We start from the raw sequence: 17650 nt of genomic DNA on the forward strand, positions 1-17650 counted from the left end.
CTGGCGCTGTGGTGCAACAGCCCATCCAACACTGCTTGTAGCTTTGTTATTTTTAAAAATTTTCATATGACATATTTTTCTATAGTGCGCTCAGAGGAATATAATTCAAATTGGTGTTGGTTTATTCATTTTAAGATTATATTTTATTTTATATATTATAAGAAATATAATATTTTATTTATTTTTGCAAACAAACTCTTCATTTATTGTATTATTAATAAGTGTATACCTGAACAGGGTTGACAAATTTGCCCTCAACTCTCAGCAACCCAGTGCTCTTGCATGGCTCCTCTGTGGTGAGGAAGGTAAACTGGGTGTCTTCGTCAATGGGAACCTTCTCCAGGGTGAACTGTATCGTAGTGTCTTTCAAAATATGGAAGGCTGATGAAGAAAATAAATTACATGAACTTGAGTGACAAGCTGCATATAAAATGTAAGCTTGCATTATCTGCATTACAAAGTACATAAAGTCTAGCATTCAGTACACAACTATCTTTATATTTCTAACATTCTCACCTTTACCACGATGGAGAGATTCAAAGAAGTCGTGACGTGTGAACTGTGGTTCATCCTGATTGATGCTTCCATTGTGGGATGGTGACATGCTGCCAATGTTTTCCCCTCTGGGTGCCCTCTTCAAAACCAAGTGACTCAAGTTGAGTGAATACAGTCGAATATCCTTCACCAACACCTGCAACCTCTCTCCTTCAGAGTCTTGCCCAGTAACAAAATTCTGGATTGTTATGCTTCCCAGATGACCAACCAGTAGCTCAGGGTGTCCAGGTTTACGGGGAATGGACACAACTGGTGATTCAATGCTGATATTAAGGGTCAGCTTCACTAAGAATGTGTCTAGGGTTGATTCAGGCTCCTCCATAGGAAGTTCCTCCTCATCCTCATATAGATAAGCCCAGCTTTGACTCTGAGTCCGAGTTCTTCTTGACGGGGTCTCAAAGAGTGAAACCATACCACTGTACTCTGCTGTCTTAGTGGCTAGAACTGTTGACACTTTGGTGGCAGCACTTTTCAGCATGGAGCGGAAATTGTCTTCTACCTCATTGGCAGACAGACTCAACTCCTTCAAGAACTTGGCTGAATGGTTATAGTGCAAGGATGCCATCTGAAGATGCAAGGAACACTCCCCTTGGGATTTCTCCATAAGATGGAAATTCAAAGCCTCTGAGGGAGAAGCTCCTGTGTCAGCAAAGAAAGTTAACCCACCAAGAGCTGAAGAGCTGTCCTCAACATTGCCGATGCTGACCACAAACTGGCTTCGACCTCCTTCCTGGGTTAGATCCACCAACTGCATGGACCCGAGTGAACCATTGATGTCCAACCGACTACCCATTGACACATTGACCTTGGTGCCAGTAATGCTTGCAGTGGCAATCTTCAACCCTTTCTTCTCTGCACCCAGGACGGTTCCAGTGGACACGGTCCGAAGGAGAAGCAGGTTAAGGCGGTGGATCTCCACAGTCAGCTCTTTGTTCTGATCATAGGTGGACTGATATGTCTCCTCCCCTTCTTCATTGTAAGGTTGTTTTGTATGTTGTTGTACTGATGATGTCCATGCGTTTTCTTCTTTGGGGAAAGACTTCTGTAGGAACTTAAGTAGCTCCACCATAGTCTCAGGGTTCAGAATAATGTCCAAGTTATTGACTTGCATGCTTGTCACCTGCAGGGAGCTGTCCAGGTTCATTGAGGGGCAGTCTGAGCTCACAAACTGGTACTCCAGCTTAATCAAGGCCTCCTGGTCTTTCAGAAAGGAACTGAAGGGGGAAAGTCTGTCCATGGGCATACCAGAGGATGACTCAGTGTGGTGGCCCTGATGCTGAGGAGACCTGCCATCAGACGACACAGGGGATGAAGGCTGGCTCTCTCGGAGGCTGCCAGTTGGTATGTCAAAACTGAGATGCTTATGAGAAGCCACAAGCAGGTCGAAGTCTGAGCCATAGGTCTGTAAGGTGTCCACCAGGAGAAGACCATGGACAGTCAGAGAGACTTCAGCATCATATGGTCGCTTGACAAAATGAGCATTTGTGCCAAAAACTTTGAGAACTGATATGTAGCGGCCATCACTCTCTACACCAAGCTGCATATAGTTTATGTTAAACTCAGCTAATAGTAGACGGGATTCCACCAGGACCTCCCGTGTGTGCTGCTCTAAAGTCATTACGCTTTGGGTCAGGTTCCTGGCTGAACCTTGTAGCTTCCAGGAGCTATCCTCCCTCTGAAAGATCTTGTCATGGCGGAGGGTAAGAGGATCAGAAGACCTGATATTTGGGGCTGTCTCTTGGTTTTTGTCCCCTTCACTTTCAGATGGACTGCTTAGCCTAGCCAAACAACTCCGAAGAGCGGTCATCTTCTCAAGGTTGATATGGACTTTGAGGTCTGGTAGGGTTCCAGACAGCACAGCCCCAGGGAGCTGGGGGTCTGATGTGTAGCGCAGTCTCTGCTCAAGCTGCAGCAGGACATTAAACTTCTCCACCACATGAGTCGGCCCTACCTCACTCTCTTGGAGATGTTTCCAGCTGTCGTTACAGCGACCCACCATTATCTGCAGATCCTTAAAGGACAGGGAGTATTTTTCATAAAGCTTTCTGCTGTAGGCCTGTGTACTTTCAGGGGATCTGAGGCTGGGAAGTTCAGGGCTTTTGAGCTGTTCTTTCAAAGGCATGTCTAGTTCAGGGGGCGGAGACTCTGGCGGGGTGGCAAGGGGTGTCTGATACTCATCATCACTCATGTCTTCCCTTTCAGGTTGAGTAGGTTTTGAGCTGACCTTAGTGTCATCTATAGGGAAAATTAATGACAACAAATATCAGCTAAGTTATTAATCTCATTAGACCAAAGAAGGAAGATGTTTGGGTGGATCTTTTTATTCTTCTGTGAAATGATTGACTGTTTTACCTTGAGAGTTGGTGAGAAGAATTCTGCCTAAATCAACAACGACTAGCATCGGGTCCCCTGACTGGAAGTCATCAGGGAAAATCACCTGGGGTGCACAGATGTCCAATTTCATGGTCCAACGCTTACTGTTTTCCTATAAGGCAAACACATCGGTGGTATTTAGAAAAGATGTATTGCCAGTTATGGCATGCCATCACCCAGTGAATCTTTCTTACAATGAACTCTCCCACAAGTAGCTGATCAATAGTTTGTCGGATCTCTGCCTTGGTCTGCATCTTCAGCTTGTTGTACTGCCTCCTGGCAGCCTCTGCCACTCTCAGCTCCAGCTCTGACTGGTAGCCAAAACCTGGGTATCAAAGAAATATGTTTAAAATACAATAATCTGCCGAAAATTCAAAACTATCAGACATAATTAAGAAATTATACTAGTACTACGGTGTTTGAAATAACATAAAAGGTTTATTGGCCCTCCCCCCTCTCTTTGTTAATAATAATGTTTTCATATCAAATGTAGTGAGGCTTTGTTATTCTATTAAATGAATAGTTCATCCAAAAATGAAAATTCAGATGCAGACTGAAGGTTGGGTTTAGTGTTTTAGTCCACAAAACACTGCTGGAGTTTCACAGGAAAACAGCATTGCAGAATCCCCCAAACAATGAAAGTGAATGGTGACCACTCTTCAAATGAAAAAAAAAAAACAGAAAAAAAAAACAAAAACTCGTCACTTGTTTGGGAGATTCTGCAAATGCTGTTTTCCTGTGAAACTCCAGCAGTGTTTTTTCGACTAAAAACTAAACCCCACCCTCAGTCTGCATGATGTTAAGTAGATAACGACTGAATTTTCATTTTTAGGTGAACTATCCCTTTAAATCAAAGTTTTACAGGCTATAAAGGGGCATTAATCTAGGTCTGTGATGTTTGTTGCAGTCTCAGCTGCTAGCCTGCAGGATCCTCAAACTGTTGTCATGGTGTACATCAGTATGTAATGTAATGTAATGTAATGTGAACAAGTGGCTTTCATAACATGAAATCTTTCCTGTGTTTTATTTGAGATTTGCTTATACTGCAGGGTTTGATGCAACGCATCACAATGGAGGTGTCTCACTGTCTCTTTATTCAAGAAAAATGAGAAGAAGACTTGATTAACTCATTAAAGACCATACATTGAAGGAGTGAGCCAGTTGTTTAGACCATCATCTAATTAAGTTGATCATGAGACTGGCTGCATCAGGAGCCAGATTCCGATTCAGCTTGCCAAGTGACAGTATCTGATTGATCACACTGCATGCTCACTGAAGAAATCAGAACAGCATGCTGCAGTGTCAGGGGAAGTTCCAGATACCAATTGAAATTCTCCCTGGGAACAGAAATTTCTGAAGTTCTTTTGCGGCTTCTTCATAGTCGCTCAATGATCTCTTCTTTAATGTGTTGTGAGATTAAACCCCTGACACAGCTTTACGTTTAAAATAAAGGAAACAAGGACACTAGATGTTCCTGTCCATAACAGTAATTGCTGTAAAATTGTGCTGGGCAGCTGCCTACAAAGTGAAATTTCAGCAGTCACGTTGCACACTTTGTAGCACAATGTATGCACACCAAAGCAGGGCAGCAAGTGTCAGTTCTTACCTGAGGTATGAACTCTTCCTTTATAGAAGAACTCCGTCACTTTTTTGATTGCTTGTGGATTGTAGATGATGTTCAATGGACTCGTGTTCACTTCCAGTCTTCTCTCAAATTTACATCTCACAGGGTTACGCTCATAAATCATCTCAAACACCGGTGATGAAGAGCACTCTGCACTGCATCCTGACAACACAAAAACAAAACAAACATGGTCTCTATTAAGAGGCAAACATTTCTGTGAAAGCATGGTGTGTTGCTATTCATATGGCCACCCGAATCTGACTATTCCCACATCCTGACTATACAGAGATGTTGGACTAGTGGACAGTGAGGTTTGCAAAGGCCTTGGTGAGACTATGTGACTTTCAAAGTCATGAGATCTCTGTACTGTTCACACTGCACAACTTTTGAATCTTGAAGTTGTTTTGGTTTGTACACTATATGACTGATCAGCAACAGGGGGTCAGACATTATAAGATCTTTCACCTGAGGAATTACTGATGAGCCTGTCTGTTCTCCAAAGTACGTTTAGTCATGAAAACACACACACTAGAAATTACATTAAATAATTAATACTGTAGCATCAATGTGCAGCATGTTACTGTTGTAGCTGCTGGAGCTGGAGTCAGTGTAAACTACTTTAACATTTTGGTTCTATATTTGGGCTTTTCTGTCTGTGTTCTTCTGTCTCTCCCTCTTGGCTCCTCTCCTATCCAAACCCATGTGTATTCCGATTGTCTGTAGCTCTTTGCATGACTATCAGATATGTCCCAAATACAACTAGATATTAAGCTTGATATCTTCTGGATATCTGTGAGGCATTGACAAGCTCTTTGAACAGTTTGTACATAGCCATCGAGTGCCAATTTGCCTCTGATTTGGGGTCTTTTGTCTGATATCTCCAAAAAGTGTTAGCAAGTGTACAATCAGGGCTATAATCATGAAGTGTGAACTGGGTATAAACTGCTCATGAACCACATGCAGCCACTGCTTCTTCTACTACCGTCCACCATGACTTTATCAATACCTCAGCTGACAGAGCAGTCAGAGGATTTGCAGTCAAGCCATTCCACAGTGTATTAGGATTATATTACTCAATTTTGACCAGGATGTATAGTAATTATTTCTTTGAGTATGTGCAAATCTGATGGTTTTTTTTACATGACAGATGACTAGTCACTAAAACACAAGTGTGACAGGTAAAACCAGAGGCTGATATGAGAGTGTAGCAGCTGCCCTGCTGGGGTCCTGGATTGTAATGTAACTTGAACTCTGTCCAGTTACACTACAATAACATGTAGGTAAGGTAGAGCGGCTACAAAGCATCAAAATAATTTTGAGCATTTCTAAAACTGAAAAATAGATAATAAAAATCTGGAACCACAAGAACATAAAGAACATAAAGAAGCAGTTTCATGAGAGTGACCTGGACAAATGCCATGAGCAGGGTAACAATATTGGAAAATAAAGATTTGTGTAGACTTACACTTCTATGATGGCACATAAAAAACCAGCTAAGTACATTTTTGACAACTTTAACAATTCAAACTGCATGTATGTGAAGTAGTCAAAAGATCACAGCGAGTATTCATTTTATTTAAATTGAGAAAATATTTGATGTAGTTTACAATTTTACATCATGTAGAGAATCACACTTAAACTGACAGCTTAAACAGACATCTTTGAGGAAAATTGATGAAAAAATGGCTTGCCTATGTGTCAACTGTAAGGTCTGACTTTGTACAGCAGAAATATGGTAATATCATGACCATGTTTACTAATGTTCTCTTTCTCTCTAAGGGCAGAGCTAATATGGATTGAGATGAATGTGGGCGCATGTATGTGTATATAAGTAGCTTTTGTTGTTATTTGACATGGAACCTCTCTGTATATATGTATACACATATATATATATATATATATATATATATATATATATATATATATATATATATATATATATATATATATATATATATATATATATATAGTTATATATATTTTGCATGTCTCCACTGGTATTTTTGCCCATTCATCTTTAGCAATGAGCTCCAACTCTTTCAGGTTGGAGGGTCTTCTTGCCATCACCCTGATCTTTAGCTCCCTCCACAGGTTCTCAGTTGGATTCAAGTCAGGACTCTGGCTGGGCCACTGCAAAACATTAATGTTTTTGTCCACTAACCATTTCTTCACCACTTTTGCTGTGTGTTTTGGGTCATTGTCGTGCTGAAATGTCCACTGGTGCCCAAGGCCAAGTTTCTCTGCAGACTGTCTGATGTTGTTGTTGAGAATCTTGATGTATTGCTCTTTTTTCATGGTGCCATTTACTGTGATTAGATTCCCTGGTCCATTAGCTGAAAAACACCCTTAAAGTATTAGGTTCCCACCACCATGTTTGACAGTGGGGATGGTGTTTTTAGGGTTGAAGGCTTCTCCTGTTTTACGCCAAATGAAGGATACATCATTGTGGCCAAACAATTCAATTTTTGTTTCATCTGACCATAAAACAGAAGACCAGAAGCCTTCTTCTTTTTCCAGATGGGCATTTGCAAAGGCCAAGCGGGCTTTTGTGTGCCTTATCTGGAGAAGTGGCGTCCTCCTTGGTCTGCGTCCGTGTAACCCAGCAGTGTGCAGTGTCCGTTGGACGGTCTGCCTTGAGACGTTGCCACCCGCACAGCCCATATTCATCAGGATGGCCTTGGAGATCCTTGGATTCTTTTTCACCTTTCTCACTATCCTCCTGGCCAGCACAGGTGTCACTTTTGGCTTCTGACCATGTCCTCTGAGATTTTCCACAGTGCAGAACGTGTTGTATTTTTTAATAATACTTTGCACTGTAGCCACTGGAACTTGAAAACATTTAGATATGACCTTATAGTCCTTTCCAGACTTGTGAGCAGCCACAATGCGCAGCCGCAGGTCCTCAGTGAGCTCCTTTGTCTTAACCATGATTCTTCACAAACCAACTGCAGAGAGCTGCTGTTTTTCACCTGTTGAGTTGATTAAAACTGCTGTTCCCAATGAATCGCTGTAATTAGGATGCTTTAGAACAGCTTGGACTATTTGGAATAGTACAGAACTTTGGATTTTCCCATAGACTGTGACAGTTTTCAAAGGGTATGAATAATTTTGGACATGCCACTTTTTGTTCAAATGTAAATAAAAGCTGAGAAATAATTGTTTCCACAATGATGCCTCTTGTACATCGTCTTATTATCTTTTGGGAGAAGCCTGTGTCATTTCCGGTCCAAAAAAACTTGCTGGTTGAATAAAAGTAACTTTAAGTCAAAATTTGCCAGGGGTATGAATAATTTCGGGCTTGACTATATATAAAAATAGTTTTTTTTTTGGTTATTATGTGTGAAAAAGGACTATTTAGTTTTTCAGTTTGTTATTTACCAAATAAATAACAATAACATTTTTAGTTTTAAACAAGTTTTTGAAAGACTTCTAAAATATTAAGGTTTTCTCATTTTTATTAGGCACTGTATATGTATACATGTCAGTTTTTGTGTTTTATTTTTACTATTAACTTTTAATTTATTTTATTTTGTATTTAATTCTCTTTAACGTGTGTTTTCCGCCCAGTTGTCATGTGTATCATGGTGACTATTTGTGTTCTTTAAAACAAAACTCAATAAAAATGAACAACAAAAAAATTAATTGAGAGAATATTATTCAATCAGTTCTTACAAGAGAAAACAAAAATCTTACCAGAGGTACTGCTGGACTGGCCCGATGGCAGATTAACAGCAACAACAACTTTGTCCTATAACAAGTGACAGATGTTAAATACTAAATATATTATATTATATAAATATCATGTGCTCGAGGAGCTGCAGATCACTTTTTCAAACTGTTGTTCACATCATGACTGCTTACCGTTTTGGGAGACACCAGAACAGGGAAGATGGTGCCCTGAGTAGTCAAGTCTCTCAGGAACAAACTCCCCAGCTTAACAGACAGCAGGGACGACTCGGAGCGAGGGAGAGACTCTACACTCACTTTCACCCCTGTGGAAACATGGTCACACATGGTCTCAGTCTGTTGTAACAACTATGTCTGTCTATGGGACAAAAACACCTTGAGCCCACTGGACTACACATTTTCAAAGAGAAACAACAGAGGCAAGTTGACTCTCTAGGCTTTCATTTGGTTTTCACCTGTAAAATCTGTTCTGTTGCAGCTAACAATTATTTTCATAATCAACTTAGCTGTTATTTATATTATATATATATTTAGAACAATATATTAATTGATAAATTCGTCTGAAAACAGTGAAAAATATCTATTAACAGTCCATGATGTCTTGTTTTGTTTGGCCAAAAGTCCAGACCCTGAACATATTATGTTTATTTTAACATAAAACAAAAGAGACATCAGATATTCACTTCTGAAAAGCTGGAATCAGAGAATGGCTGACACTTTGTCTTTAAGAAAAGATCAATCAATCAATCCATCCATCAATTATTAAATCAATTTTCAAAATTATTGGCAATGAAGTTTGATGACGTACAATAAAAAGACAAAAATCTGTCGACTGTCAGAGATTTTCCTAAACAGATGTAGCAAGGTTGTTATTCTTTTGGTATGTCTGGTTCTATTAGAACAGCTGTGGGCAATGGTGCAAAATTGAATTAGCATGACAGTTATACAACTATACTGGATTTACAGGATTTTTGCCTCACTTTGATGAAGAACCTTGATTTTTAAGAATTAAATATTGACCTAATTAAGCCAAAACAGTGATTTTAGTAGTTACTTTACCTGCAAACGGTTTCTTTAATGATCCACACTTTTTAATTAATATGGTAATTGTCTTGAACTAAAAATGTCTAAAACTACTGATCCCATATTGATAAAATTAATGATGTACTTCACAATCATGAAAAACTACACTTATCCCACAACCAATCCTGAAACATGTTTCCATCTGTCCAAACAGTGTTTTGTGCACCTGAGAATTCCAAATGGATGACCCCACTCTCATGCAGCTTGTCCCCCCTCCTGTCCTGGTGGAAGAGCATGACTCCGCCCTTCTCCAGTAAGAACTCCAGCCGGGCAAACAGGTGATCTCGTCTGGTGAACGTGTTGAGAGTGTGAGAATCCTCCAGTGGATCAAACAGATCTTCTGTCTCTGCTGGAGAAGCATTACGTCAGCAGGCTCAGCAGTCAGATTGCCTGAATGTTTATGAGTTTATCTGTCTGTCACTACAGAATGTCAGATGATACAAAATACAACAATCTATTTTATTATACACTAGTCTATCAATTTCAAAAATTAAAAAAAGAATATGTGGTTCAAATAAAGCCAATCTTGTGGTGGGAAGAATTTCTCACCCAGAATATCCCACGAGGAAGGACTTGGCAGGAGCTCTTCAGGCCTGTCTGGGTCCTGGGAATCTCCATACCAGCCTCCCCAGCCTGGGAACCAAGACTGCAGGTACTGAATCATCCCTGAGCTCCCACTCTTGGGGATGGATGTGGTGAGTGAACAGGGCTGGGGGTCACTGCTGGGCTCTCGCACATTCTGGAAGAGAAGACACATGAAGAACAAAGGTTGAAACTACCTAGTGTTTCCCCTACCTTTGGTTTTGGGGGAGCCGCCATGCCCCTCGAAAGAACCAAAATATTTTATTAATTTTAGACTTTGAACTCTTCACCTTCAGAGACTTCTATTTTGGAATTTTATTTTGAAAGTACCACTTTTGTATCTTCTTTCTGTTGCTGCTATGTTTGTGCTTTTGTTGCAGTGCAGAAGTCACAATGAACAATCAGGCTCATGGAGCACAATAACTCAATTCTCCTCAGTTTTTCATGTTGTTGCATTGTCTTTTTGATATGAAGTGTATTAATTGTGCTGCTGTAATGTTGGTAAAAACCTATTTCAGTAATTACTGAACCAGCAGGTCTGCATTTTTTCTGTAGAATTTGTGTGTTGCTGCAGGACAATTTTTTGTCCGCCGGTTGGCTGAACCTATTCTGCATGCAAATTAAAGTAATATCTATACATACACATCCATATTTGAGATGAAACCATTTATTTATACCGAAATCCTACCAACCTGACTCCAGCTCAGCACACAGCCCTATGCTTTCCATCAGTTTTATTGGCCGTTGCGCCGGTTTTGTCACAAAGACCTGGCAACCCTGCTCTGTTCTCTGACATCCATATGAATCATCTGAGCTTACCTCTGCAATCTCTTCCTGCTTTCGAAACCAGTCGTGGACAATTTCTCTGAGACTTTGCAGTTCCTCTAATGTCTGCTCCTCTTCCACTCGATCCAGCTCACTCTGGGTGACAACAGCAAAAACACAAACCAAACAAATCAGTTCAATGTGTGTTCAATGTTTGTTCAAAAGCACATCATCTTAAAATACCAGACTGGGTACCAAATGGAGTAAGTGCTGCTATTTTATCTAGAAATATAGAAGGTGTTTATGCCAAGTTTGGAATTAGGGTCTTAGCATCTGGCAGGTTACAGGTGGTTGCAGGATTAGAGAGCCTGTGTCAAGCAAGGAAAAGTTCTCTTTCCCTAAATGTCTGTAACACAAAAAAACTGATTCCCATCCATGTCACTGGTCGTCCCATGCAACCATCCAACCAGGCCTGCTTAATAACATATTGAAAGTAATCATTATTGTATGTATGTTTTAGCCTTAACAAGCCTTAGCTGACAAGGTGGTAAGCTTTAGGACTTGCCGCCAAGCGCAAAGTATCTCTGTCTGACTTGTACCAGTACATATAGCGATTAAATCTGTCTAGGTCTAATTGATAACTTTAAGCAGATGATTTTTAATTGAGTTCTCCACTTATGGTTATGCTAGTATCTGACAGATTTGGAATAGTGTTGATATATTGATATTTTAAACTGTGTTTCTTGTTATGCACCAAAATAACAAACTCCTTGTATGTGAAACCTACGCAGCAATACACCTGACTGATTCTGTGCAATACCTCTTCCTGAGGACTCAGTGGGACTCCTTTGAGCCTTCTGAAGTAGAGGCTGGTGTAGGTCTGGGCATCTTGTGCTCGCTGCAGGGCAAAGTCCCAGCTGCCTCGCCGCCGCTGCTCCCTGATCTCACTCAGGTTGGCCTGGATGGCAAACATCCACCACTGCCGGCAGCTGCAGGGTAGAACACTGTTAGAAGCCCAAACCTGATTCAAGGATCCAAAGGTTTATTACACAAACATTATGTGTAGTGAAATTAAATATGGTATGCTCTTCAGACTAGAACAAAACAGAAGACTGTTGGATAAATTAGTTTTGCTCTGTTTGAGGGACAGAGTCTGATTTTTTTATGTCCAAAGAAATTTGCAAATGTAAGATAATGAGCTGACTGTTTGCTTCCGCTATAAAAACCTTCAGCTTTGAAGTTTGAACTTACTTCCCAGAAATGGGAACTTTGGGCCTCCACTTTCTGTACAGCATCTCTCTCTCCCGGCGGTCCAGCTCTTTGAGGAACGCCATGATCTGCTGGTACTGGACCTAAGAGACAACAAACACACAAACGCACACAAACAGTCAATACTCTGTCTGCATGCTCCTGTTATATAAACTACTGAGTAGACATTAGACATGTAGTAGACATGAAATGTGGACTCGTCAGATCTCAGATGAGCTCGAGCTCAGAGAAGTCTGCAGTGTTTCTGGATGTTGTTGATATATGTCTTTCTCTTTGCATGGTAGAGTCTGAACTTGCATTTGTAGATGCAGAGTCAAACTGTGTTTACTGACAACAGTTTTCTAAAGTGTTCCTGAGACCATGTAGTAACATCCTAATGAAATTGGTTTTTAATGCAGTGCAGGTCAAAGTTCACAGATATTCAATGTTGGTTTTCAGTCTCGCCCCTCGTGTGGAGAGATGCCTCCAGATTCTCTGAATCTTACAATGATATTTTGAATTGTATATGCTGAAATAACTTTCTAGTAAAGAGAAACATTCATAAACTGTGGGACTACTTGTCCTCATACTTTTTCACAAAGTGGTGAACCATGAGACTGAGCCTTTTGAGGACGCCCCTTTAACCCAATCATGATACTGTCACCTGTTACCAACTCACCTGTTTTTATCTGTGGAATGTTCCAAACAGGTGTTTAAAGCATACCACAACTTTCACAGTCTTTGTTGGTCCTGTCCCAACTATTTTGAAATATGTTGAAGGCATCAAATTCAGAATGAGTGAATATTTACAAAAAACAAAGTTCATCAGTTTGAACATTAAATATCTTATCTTTGTACTGCTTTAACTGAAAACAGATTGAAAAGGATCTCATATCTTTGCATTCTGTTCTGGTCTGAGAGGCTACAGTTGACATTTAGGCTAAAAACATGGTGTAAATGGCATCTTTTTGGGTCAAATGTTAATGTTGGATTACACCACACGAGCAATATGGAGACATTTGTGTTTTTTTGTGTTCATTTTTTACATTTTAAAACTGGTCACCATTCACTTCAATTGTACTGGATTTGGTTGCAGCGCTGTTTGAATTGTCTGAAGTGTTTTGTGAACTGGAGATCTTCAACCATCCTCACATCAGCACAGGGGTGAGTAGATATTGAGTGAAATTTCATTTTTGGGTGAACTATCGCGTATTAAATCATGAAACAAACATTTTCAACAGTTGATTTTTACATAGGTACACAGTATGTTTTGAGATGGAAAATCTGACAAAGAGAAAAGATCTTTCATCCTTTCTTTTGATCTCTGAGAATTTCAGTGTGCCATCTTAAAACAGAGACATTACTTGTTAACTGAGCTGTCATTGTTGACAAAAAAAAATATCAGGTGTCCATACAGACCTGTGACAGGCGTAAGGACATAGGCTCCAGCTGAACTTGGCCCTCAATTCGTGGGGTGTTTCGGGACCTCAGAGGCTCCTTGGAGGCATTTCTTCTGAGCAGCACAGAGGCACACACTGGTTCAAAGATGTACTGATGCTCGCGGCTCTGCATGCACTGAGTCATGGCCTCCTGTATAGGCACAAAACAATCAGGTTACGGGCTGTTTCCCAGAGTTGGGACAACCTTAAGGGAGACCTTAAAATACAACTTACGACGCACGTAGTGCTACGAAGGCTCTGGGAAACAGGGCCCAGATCATTCATTTGGAAACTCATCTCTTGAACTGCAGAGAATCTTATTCTCTCATCATCACATTACATCACTCAAGAGAATTTCAATAGGCAGGTATGCTTGTATTTTGTGATTTATCAGTCATTACTACAAATCACCCCACTCTTTCATAATGTTTACATTTAAGTCATGTGGGAAAATTCATCTCTGACCTGGATCTGATTTGCAGGCAACTTTCCCAGCATTTGACTCTCTGTATCCCAGTAGACACTGAAGTCTTCTATCTCCAGCTGCTTTTGTCGGAGGAGCTTCTGGACCTGCAAATACAAATAAACTCTGTTAAACTTAAATGGAAAGACCATTGGTAGTCCTGAATTAACTGGGGCAGCCTATTACAATGTAAAGATTTCATTTATATGAGAAACTGAGTCAACACCACAAAAACTATTTTTCTGGTGAATGTGATGAAACACTAACCAACTGCCTGTATTACATATTTAAAACAAAATACAAATAACTAGTAGCGTAAAATGAAGGAATATTTGGGGCTAAACATGAAACTGGACAATCACAGCCACTACACAAAAATGTGTGAGTGTGTGTATCATTAATCACTGAGTGGATCTTTACCGACTCTTTGGAGGGGTTCTGAGCAGAAACTCTGTTGATGCAAACCCCGAAGGAGAAGGGTTTCTCTGGGTTGGAGAAGTCATCCTCAAATCTAAGATGCACATCTTGGATCTTCAGCTACATGTGAACCAGAAAATCAAAGTTTAGTCTGTAACTAAGGCTCAAACAGTAACAAGGAAACAATGATACAAGGCAATTTTATTTATCATTTACAACAAGTTTGTAAAATGAGATTATGGTGTAGTACCCTCTTTGATTAACTGATTAGTTGGAATTTTCTGAAGAAATAAGACAGAACAGACTAATTAATAAGGAGGAGTTCTGAGGACATACACAGCCTGAGGGAAGAAGCTGCTCTTATCTCTGTATCCTAACATTTATTCTGATCTGCTATTTACTTATTTAGGTATCCCTCTTTAGAGTATTTGTATGAAATAAACCTTGTGTATGCTTGTTTAATTGTATTTTATCATAAGAACTCAATTGCCAATTTATTAGATACACCGAGCTTAAAGTTCACAATTTTTCAAGTCTGTGGTAAAACGATAGTCGGATGCTCATATGAACACTGAGACAGGTTTTTGCTTGATGTGCTCATTTCACCTGTTCATACTGGCCATTTAAGATTCCTGCCTGATGCCGTTTTAATGTAAGTGATTGGGGGACAAAATACAGTCCTTGATCCCTACAGAAGTGCATTGCAAAGTTGACCAGTCTGAATTAAGTAAATCAAGTGGATGTCTTAGCAAGTTAGTCTTTTTAGAACATATTTTGGAAATGACTCAATATTGTGTAACTAATGTAAGCTCCATATTAGCTTCAGATTAACTTATAATGATATAATTCACATAATGACGCTTGTGGATTTTATCTGCCCTCACTTACAATGACATCACTTCAGGAACTAATCTCTTGGCGGTCGTTATGAACAGTAGTAAGGATTCAAGCACGTTAAACCTGATCGATTGCTCAAAAAGGCCCCTGACTGAAAAACTGCAACTCTATCTTTTAAACTACTGCTATCTGTGGCAACCCATGCTGTAACAGCCTCACCTTGTGCTTAACCCTGTTTTATTTTATGCTCCTTACAACATCTCCCACTATTGTGACTCCCATGCACACCTTACACTACAGTGATGCACACAAAACATGTGCTTTTGTTTTGTACTTGCTTTAGTTCATTTTGCTTTATATAATACTGCTGAACAAAAATGCAGTGTGTCTGTCTCCCTTTTTGCATGGCCTTTTAAGTCAAGTTGTGACAAGTTTGAAACAATAGCTCTGCAATAAATGTTCGGTTTTTGTTCAAACTGTTGAAGAGATGCGTTGACATACAGTTTGTGGTGCTGTCGAACTGTACTGAATTACACATTATTACGTTCTGTTATTCAACCTACCCTTGTTGATATAAATTGACACTTTACCCAATGTTGGATGGCTTACCTCAATGTTTTCCACAATCCTGGTGACCACTGAGGCAGTGACAGAGTACCAGTAAGATTCTCCTCTCTGTTCACACTCACTCTGCAGGAGCCAAACACATACCATCATACAGTACAGGCACACACAAATACAGTCAACGACAAGTAACTATAAAGGGAAAAGTGTAAGTAGTAGCAGAATATAAGTTAGAAACAATTAGGACAGGAAGGCCAAACTGCGTCAGTCAATTCCATTATTCCCTTCAGCTAAAGCCGTCTGTTTTCCTGAGAGAAAATTCTTTTTTGGGGTCTCACAATTGACCCCCCACCCCTTTTTGCTCTGTGCTCCAACAGTAGTTGACCAAGCTTGGTATCCAGCAGGACCTCAGTCAAATTTCTCCATTTCTTTTTCTTATATTTAGATATGCTATGTGCTCAGCTCGTGGGTGTTCAAAAGAAACCCACACTTTGAGGATGGTTCAAAGATGTTGCTGGGTGACCTGTAAAAGTTACATATAATCACAACCTAAGTTACACTCACCAGTCACTTTATTAGGTACAACTTACTAATACCAGGTTGGACCCCTTTTGCCTTCATAACTGCCTTAATTTTTTGTGGCATAGATTCAACAAGGTGCTGGAAATATTCATCAGAGATTTTGGTCCATATTGACATGACAGCATCACATAATTGCTGCAGAATTGTTGGCTGCACATCCATGACATATATCTTCCCTTCCACCACATCCCAAAGGTGCCCTATTGGATTGAGATCTGGTGACTCTGGAGGTCAGTGGAGTACAGTGAACTCACTGTCATGTTCAAGAAACCAGTTTGAGATGATTTGAGCTTTGTGACATGGTGCGTTATCCTGCTGGAGGTAGCTGTCAGAAGATGGGTACACTGTGGTCATAAAGGAATGGACATGGTCAGCAACAATACTCAGGTGGGTACTAAGGGGCCCAAAGTGTACCAGGAAAATACCCCCCACACCATTACACCACCAGCAGCAGCCTGAACTGTGGCCTGTGACAAGGCAGGATGGATCCATGCTTTCATGATGTTTAATGCCAAATTCTGACCCGACCATCTGAATGTCGCAGCAGAAATCAAGACTCATTAGACCAGACAATGTTTTTACAATCTTCTATTGTCCAATTTGGGTGAGCCTGTGTGAACTGTGGCCTCAGTTTCCTGTTCTTAGCTGACAGGAGTAATACCCGGCGAGGTCTTCTGCTGCTGTAGCCCATCTGCTTCAAGGTTCAACATGTTGTGTGTTCAGAGATGGTCTTCTGCATACATTAGTTGTAACAAGTGGTTTTTTGAGTTACTGTTGTCTCTCTATTATCTGAACCAGGCTGGCCATTCTCCTCTGCCCTCTGGCATCAACAAGGCATTTTCACCCTCACTGGATATTTTCTCTTTTTCGGACCATTCTCTACCCTAGAGGGGGCTGTGCGTGAAAATCCCAGTAGATCAGCAGTTTCTGAAATACTCAGACAAGCTTCTCTGGCACCAACAACAATGCCACGTTCAAAGTCTCTTAAATCACCTTTCTTCCCAATTCTGATGCTCGGTTTGAACTTCAGCAGGTAGTCTTGACCATGTCTAAATGTATTGAGTTGCTGCGATGTGATTGGTTGATTAGACATTTGCGTTAACAAGCAGTTGAACAGGTGTAAATAATGAGGTGGCCAGTGAGTGTAGCTACTGTTAGCAAAACGCTACCTAACTAACTACTGATGTAAATTAGATAGCCAGTTAACTAGTGTTTTGCTCATTTTTGCTATCAGATTTAACTAGCTAGCTAACAATTAATGTAAATTAGCTAGTGTTGGGACTAATGTGTTACAAAGTAACACGTTACTGTAACGCCGTTATTTTTTGCAGTAACTAGTAATCTAAAGCATTATTTTTTAAATTCAGTAACTCAGTTAACGTTAACTACATGATGTGTTACTCCGTTATTTTACGTTATTTTTTGTGTAGT

The 17650-nt window shown here is 40.2% G+C and overlaps 1 protein-coding gene across 4 annotated transcripts in view; it reads right to left on the reverse strand.

The window, feature by feature from the left end:
- vps13d (vacuolar protein sorting 13 homolog D) overlaps window positions 1-17650 on the reverse strand; it is a 103442-nt gene that overhangs the window by 75769 nt on the left and 10023 nt on the right. For 3 of the 4 annotated variants that reach the window (XM_084722005.1, XM_084722004.1, XM_084722007.1), the window contains exons 5-20: window positions 15683-15763; window positions 14240-14356; window positions 13822-13926; window positions 13337-13507; window positions 11921-12021; window positions 11490-11658; window positions 10724-10825; window positions 9872-10061; window positions 9489-9671; window positions 8414-8544; window positions 8246-8300; window positions 4535-4714; window positions 3123-3253; window positions 2908-3040; window positions 517-2790; window positions 230-381 (exon numbers count right to left, since the gene is read on the reverse strand). In XM_084722005.1, the coding sequence (XP_084578131.1) occupies window positions 230-381; window positions 517-2790; window positions 2908-3040; window positions 3123-3253; window positions 4535-4714; window positions 8246-8300; window positions 8414-8544; window positions 9489-9671; window positions 9872-10061; window positions 10724-10825; window positions 11490-11658; window positions 11921-12021; window positions 13337-13507; window positions 13822-13926; window positions 14240-14356; window positions 15683-15763 (4275 nt within the window). The remainder of the gene's footprint in view (window positions 1-229; window positions 382-516; window positions 2791-2907; window positions 3041-3122; window positions 3254-4534; window positions 4715-8245; window positions 8301-8413; window positions 8545-9488; window positions 9672-9871; window positions 10062-10723; window positions 10826-11489; window positions 11659-11920; window positions 12022-13336; window positions 13508-13821; window positions 13927-14239; window positions 14357-15682; window positions 15764-17650) is intronic. The other variant, XM_084722006.1, reaches the window with a different exon arrangement.

Source organism: Lutjanus erythropterus, chromosome 6 (assembly GCF_056507025.1).
Source record: "Lutjanus erythropterus isolate fLutEry1 chromosome 6, fLutEry1.hap2, whole genome shotgun sequence".
Classification (NCBI taxonomy): Eukaryota; Metazoa; Chordata; class Actinopteri; order Lutjaniformes; family Lutjanidae; genus Lutjanus; species Lutjanus erythropterus.